Source organism: Anabrus simplex, chromosome 2 (assembly GCF_040414725.1).
Source record: "Anabrus simplex isolate iqAnaSimp1 chromosome 2, ASM4041472v1, whole genome shotgun sequence".
Taxonomy (NCBI): Eukaryota; Metazoa; Arthropoda; class Insecta; order Orthoptera; family Tettigoniidae; genus Anabrus; species Anabrus simplex.
This window is the reverse complement of record NC_090266.1, coordinates 248,109,138-248,116,359: the sequence shown is the minus strand read 5'-3', so window position 1 is coordinate 248,116,359 and position 7,222 is coordinate 248,109,138. Positions and strand designations below refer to the sequence as shown.

The 7,222-nt window shown below is 37.8% G+C and overlaps 1 protein-coding gene across 1 annotated transcript in view; it reads right to left on the bottom strand.

Moving 5' to 3' along the window:
• Positions 1-653: 653 nt before the first annotated feature.
• The window catches only part of kn (EBF transcription factor knot), an 891,516-nt gene continuing 884,947 nt past the window's right edge, over positions 654-7,222 (bottom strand). The window contains exon 14 of the mRNA XM_067139000.2: positions 654-763. Coding sequence (XP_066995101.1) covers positions 654-763 — 110 coding nt within the window. The remainder of the gene's footprint in view (positions 764-7,222) is intronic.

The window sequence follows — 7,222 nt, the reverse complement described above, 5'->3', positions numbered from 1 at the left end:
CATTTTTTTTTCTAAAAAGAAACTAATTTATCACAATATTTTTTATGAACCCAATAAGTAAACTGATAAATTAATGATGTCTATTTCAGTTGGTATATATTTCCATTTTTTTTTCATTCGTATTGGTCATAAATTTCTATAACTTCGTTGCTGATTTGTGTTCCAGTAACACAACTTCATTTATTAAAGGTTCGTAGTTATTTCTCCAACATCTTACATCTGATCTTTGGGTTCAAGGAATCACAGTTAAGCACACAGAAATTCCCGCCACGAACTGGTTAGTTTGACATAGTCCATTGCACTTCCCGTATTCCTTCTCCGTGTGGACTGCCAGAGTCAGCAGCAGCTGCTTGTGGAGCTAAACAAGGATGGATATAACCTTCCTGTTGAGCCCAACAAGGTGAGACCTGCTTTATTACAGGTGAAACGTATTAGGAGGTTGGTTATAAGCTCATAGCAGAATGTCATTCACTTTCAGAGCTCAGCAGGAGACGGGTCTAATGTTGATGAGCTCTTCAAGTAACTTCCTGAGCTTCTCGAAGAATGAGATCTACAGTGGTTTTAGTCGGAGCGTCCTTTTTACTTTTACGTGGCTCCTGTTACTTGTAGAACTCTATACAAAGCTGGCTCTACGAGTACAGGGGATCCTCGTGTTACTTGCTGGAGCTTAACAACGGACTCGAGCCATATGACTGCGAGTTACACGTCGGCAGAGCGAAGGGGTTCATTGTGGCAAATGGAGACGACACTAGACTTCCCACTCCTGGAACAGAAAAAAAGATAATATTAATATTGTCCCATGATTAAAAATAAGTTCACAGAACTCTGCATTTAAGTCATTAACTGGTCATAGTTATCTAAATTTCAAGAAATCACGTTACATGAAAGATACAAACATTTTAGTACATAGATATTAAATACACTCCTCCTGCATAGTATAATATGAAACAATAGTGTTACGTCTAAAATACGCTACATCCAATTTCCCTCTGCATAGGTTCATGTAATGTTTAGATATAATTTTCACTGACATAGTCCAACCACAAAATATGTGTTTAACTCATGAATCTAAATACGCTGTCTCCCAAACTCCAAATTATATTTGTAATTTGCTTCTTATAATATAATTTACATCATACGTTTTATTCTAGTACCGGTATTCATATTATGGAAAAGAAATCCAAAGCGAACTGCGGTTCTAAGATGGTATCAAGTGAAGTAAATTGTGTTTGTAACTTAATTCGGTAAACAAAACTCAGTGGTGTGGATGGTAGGGGGGGGGGGGGGCGGGGAGCTGCTCGAATATTAAAACTGTTCCGCATTTTATCACACTGGAAGAACCTGCTCTACTCTGCGTCCACTAAATAAGTTATTCGCAGAACCTGAGCACACACCGCGTACATATAGTGCGAGATATCCAGAAGAGATCTATCCTCCCAGCTCCAAGAGCATTTTGATGTGATTTTGGGCGTTGTACACATGGTAGTTTTTATAAAGAGTTTCGTGACGTTCTATAGTGTGCTATCATTTCTACATGTAGAACTTAAAAATAAACTGCAAAGTCATATGCACTAATACCCACTGCACCGTAGTCGTAAGGCCTAGCGTCTCTAACATCAGTAAGTACCCAAGAAATAATAGTGATTTCGCTTCAAAACACAAAAACAAAAGAACGAAACGTCCTTAGACTGATTGGAAACGCTTGATTTGACGACGCTGGTTACGGGACCATTGGTATTTATACAACTGATGCCTTGTTTTAACCTTCAAGTGGATGCTTCGTTGGCTCTGGTTGTCAGAGGCTTAATGTCGAGAAAGAGAAAACCAGGATGTTATGTTATATCTTCTTAAACATATGATATGACCTAATGTGGTTATGAGCTTTAATGTTTAATGTGCCAGTTTCATTATTGTAGTTCAGATGTGATACTTATGATAATGAAGGATATTTCATCAAGGGCTCGGAAGATTGACATGAATACGTGGGCAGTTCATGTAATGTGCAGCACAAGTAAAACGATTACATTTTAAGCATGATAAGTTTACCTGGCTGTGTTCAAAGTGAGAGATTAGCAATGAGGAATACATGAATTTTAACCGTCATAAGAAATGTGCCAATTTATGTGTTGAACTAAATTCATGAAAAAATTAACAATCCTTGAAAGGCATTATTTACATGAAAACGAAAAATGGTATATTACTACCAAGAAAAGTAGTGGTCTATGCACCAGAGAAATAAAACTAGGGTTATTAACCAATACATAAATAAACATATAAGTAAATACTGTATATGATCTATTAAACCAACAGAAAGATCGTCCTTTGTTGTGTTACCATCATCAGGGAATTAGTGTTGTGAGTACGTAATGCACAATGTACAGACAAGAATACTTTTAACCATTTAAGATATTTCGACAGAGTTCAAAATGGGTTCTAAACTCTGTTACCCTGAATGTTGACATCCACAACTTTACAAATCATAGTAAGTTATGTATATATTAATAGACTATGGAACATGTAAAATGTAAGTATTAGTGTGGTATAAACGTACCATCTCGTTTCTGACATGATTTGTTTTCATGATTTGAATTTATCACATTTGATATCAGTCTACACAAGAAAACTAGCTGTGATCTATACACTAACGCATTTTCCAACGATCACGAAATACATATATATTTAATTTTGTTATGAAATAAATGTTCTAGTTTTTAGTTACTTTCTTGCTCTTTTAAAGTTTCTAACTTACAGTAAGAACCTCTCTTGATGTCTACTTGATTTTATTCTTACACTCTGGAAGTGAATATCAATGAAACGCTTCCACAAACTTATATCGTCAATTTCATTCATCTTCTGTGTTATCACATAATACTCTGCTAGTAGACTTTAATATAACTTTACGAACAACATGAAAAGTTAATAAGCATCACAACCGGAACTGTGTTCACTTTCAATTGTACTTTCTAAAGCCTATGTAATTGTTCTTCTCGCATTTTCGCACATCCTGTACTTCGTGAAGAAAAGTACTCCTATTTTCCTCAGAAATGTCGAAAATTCTTGAACTCCTCGTGTAATTTCATTTCGGATATTTGGCCTTAAAGTTTCCGGAAGAGTGACGACCAGCAATTTACTTTTCCCTGAATAAAAGTATAATACATATTTACAATTATTTTCAGTTTAATATCATTCAAATATAAGGTACGCATGCTGCATAACTGCCGTAACCTCAGATCACCAGTGGAATTATAACATTCATGTTGTCGATATTAATGCGTAATGGCACATGCATGTACTAAATTATCATAAATGTTAGGAACTCTAGTCTGTTTAATCTGTAGTTAGGGTCGAAATATGATACATCAATCTAAACTTATTTATAATGCAGATACAGTCCAAACCTAAATCTACATTAATTTTTAAACATGTTCGATATATATCTAACGGGTGTGTCCTCAGAGACACTGGCGTGCTGTCTATTTCTAAACTAGTTGATTTCTTCGTTAGAGTGTGTTTACATACCAATCATAAAAGTGATACTAACACTGCACTGCGAGATGGTGCCACCCTGACATCTGGTGGTGGAAGTGTGCAGGCGAGGGGGTTGGGGTTCCAGGGCCGGGGCTGGACGAGGGGGTAGGGCGCACCACGGGCGCGAATGCACTTTTTTCTTTTGCAGTGGCACCTGTTTGGTACTGATGTCCGAACTGACATTGACCCGGGTCAGGAGACAAAACTAAAACAAAACAACAGAACGAAAAGAAATGAAATAGGAAAAAATTATATTGGTGTCATTGAAATAATAAATCATAGTGCTACATGACACTTCGTTTATTTCCTTCCCGAATTTATTATGGTCGTTCTAAAACATGTATTTCTAATGCTCAAATACAGAGTTGATGGTTTTATTAAGAGGAACTAAATCATTAGAATTATAGATTTATCATGCATGGCATTATAGTGTGTGTATGTCTACCAAGTAGTAGTATTGTTTCGTATGGGGTCGCGGATTGACATTTAATTATATGGCAAGTTTTCACGGCCGGATGCTCTGCCTTTCGCTAGCCTCATTTGAGGAGCTATTTTAGATGAAATGAATGACGATGAATGAAAACTTGGTAAGGAAATGGAAGGAATCGGCTGCGGCACATTAACAGGAACTGTTCGGATATTTGACTAGATGTGAAAATGGGAAGCCACAGAAAACCTTTCCGGACAGCCGACAGTGGGATTCGAACCTACTCATCTGTCGAGTGCAGGGTATGGCTCCACAGCCCTAGCGCGTTACATGCGCGGCTACATCGACGTCAGAGAGTGCTTCTAACACAATTCAGTCTCTATGATAGCTCCATGGTAGCGCAATAATCAATATAGTATTTCTAAAAATACGTATGCATTGTAATATTATGATTAGATTCACTACAAGTTCCAGACATGCCAAAGTGAAATACAGTCCCAGCATCTATCACGAAAAATCGTGATAAATTTTGCGAAACCATTCATAGAGTGGATACCAAAGGTGCCATCGCATAAAATCAAAGTAATCAAATTTGACCAACCCATCAATGGCAGGTGAATTGACAACTACGTTCTTGGAGGATAGTTTCGGGAAAAGTTATATTTTCTCTTTTTATTAAAAATTTATTTCACGTTGCAGCGTTACGACGATGGGATATGGAAGGTTTAGGAGTGGGAAGGAAGTGGCTATGGCCTTAATTACTGTACAGCCCCAGCATTTGCCTGGTTTGAAAATGGGAAACCATATTCAGGGCTGCCGACAGTGGAGCTCGAAACCACTATCTCCCGGATGCAAGCTCACAGCTGCGCCTCTAACCGCACGGACAACTCGCCCGGTAGTTTCAGGTAAAGTTAAATAACGTCATCCAATACATCAATCTAATACAGCAATACATTTTTAGCTCCGGAAATTCGTATGCTTTATGACACTGCACAGTTCTACAAGTTTCGGATTGATCATTAATGTTATTCAAAGAAAAACACTACTTGTAACAAATTAACTGCATTTTAATTAGTTTATTCTTCTTGTGGACAGATTTGGGGGTCACTGAGGTAAATTGTTTCATTATCCACGAGTCAGACTGACCACTATACCATACGATAAGGACTGAGTTTCTGAATTAGTCCCTTTAAGAATTATCTGTGTTTAGCGTGATTGCGTAAGTTTTAAAACAGATGAAATAAAATGTAATGTCGTACGGCTTTTAGTGCCGGGATATCCCAGGACGGGTTCGGCTCGCAAGGTGCAGGTCTTTCTATTTGACTCCCGTAGGCGACCTGCGCGTCGTGATGAGGATGAAATGATGATGAAGACAACACATACACCCAGCCCCCGTGCCATTGGAATTAACCAATTAAGGTTAAAATCCCCGACCCGGCCGGGAATCGAACCCGGGACCCTCTGAACCGAAGGCCAGTACGCTGACCGTTCAGCCAACGAGTCGGACTTTAAGACAGATGAATCTATTTGTACTGAACGTGCGTGGTACATTCAAAATCTGAATGAAAATATTTTTTTAAGCTGGCTGTTGCAGATTTTCAATTTCATTTTTTCAATAATAGTCTAGAAGTCAACTGTTGCTTTCATGATGCTGTAGGAGGCGTTATTCTGAAATATTAAGAAGTAATTGCCTTTTTATCCTATTCGAACAGATTATAGACAACAAACACACGAATCAAAGATCTCCAAACACCGCGAGGCAGGTGTTAACTTATACAGCCATTCGAATGTATAACTTACACTCACTCACGGAATATAATTTCAAATAAACTTGGCATGGAATAATCTAATGAAATCCAGCTTTGCTGTTGTTGATTAACTATAAACATTCATAGACTTCACGTGCACCTGAAATAAAATTCATCTTTAATCACCACTCGTGCTATAATACCATATGTATGGAATAAGTACCGGTTATTTGCGAAAATCCATATTCAGAATAACGACTGAAAGTGCCATTACTGAGGAGATGTTTTGGGAGATAGTGGAGTTGTTATGTAGATGTCTCATAACCGTTTAGTAATAACAATTCCTGGTGCAGCCCTTATTAGGCAGAACCTCCGACGATAGTGGGCAGCATCTGCCGTGTATGGGAAATTGCGTGTTATTGTAGTGGAGGATAGTGTTATATGTGGTGTGTGTTGCAGGGATGTTGGTACAGTACAAACACACACTCCCCAAGGCAGAGGATTTGTCACTTAAGGGAAAATTTCCGACCCAGTCGGAACCGAAGGCAACTACGCTGACCATTCATCCAAGCAGCCGTACATAATTTAGTTACAGCACAGCAGTTAACAATCAAACTATGGAACTCAGGATTCTGTGGCCGCTCATAAAATGTGTCCAGTTTACGAAGGTGTAGAAGTGACAAGATAAACAGATAGAGGAAGAATCGTTTGCCATCAACATCATTCCCATGAATCAATGGTGATTAGAAATTAAAGTGATCTCAGAAAAATTAAATGGGACCACCTAATCGAGGTGGCGAAAAGACATTGGATCTTCCGTAAGGAAGTCTGTTCCATTCATCACCATGAATTCAAGAAATATTGAACCAAGACTTCAATTTCTCAAGAGATCCATAGCTCTCGAATTTACCCAGTCGACAACATAAATAAGTACCTAATTAATTCCTCAGGATAAGGGTACCCTTGCTCGAAATATAAATTGAGAAACTCGTGAGCATAGCAATACTCATAAATCTTTGCGAGAGAGAGAGATCGCAAGTTCATTGTTTTGGTTGGTATTGAAATAAATAGAATAATATATGATGATGATGATGATGATGATGATGATGGTGGTGGTGGTGGTAATAGCTGTTCACTGGGGTTTAACCCTGATATCACTTACAAACAGTAAACCATTACCGTTAGGTAGCCTAATCCAGTTTCGAAATGTTCCGGTGAATCATTTAATCCAGTGTTATAAGGTGTAAAAGGGAACTCATACAGTACCACTTTAATATTCTTTGTGATCTTTCTAAAAACTACTTGGTATATTTTAACTATTCCCTTCTTGCTCCAAAATATTTCCCGTATTCCTTAATTCTTTCAAACACAAGTTGTTGTTCAGAAACATCACTTAAGTCAATGACCTTGCACCTGTTGGCCTTCTCTCACGAATACACATACAGCGATTTCTCGCATGTTATGGAGTTTATTTAATTTTTCGAATAACTTCATATTGTATTTTATTTTTCAAGAGTAA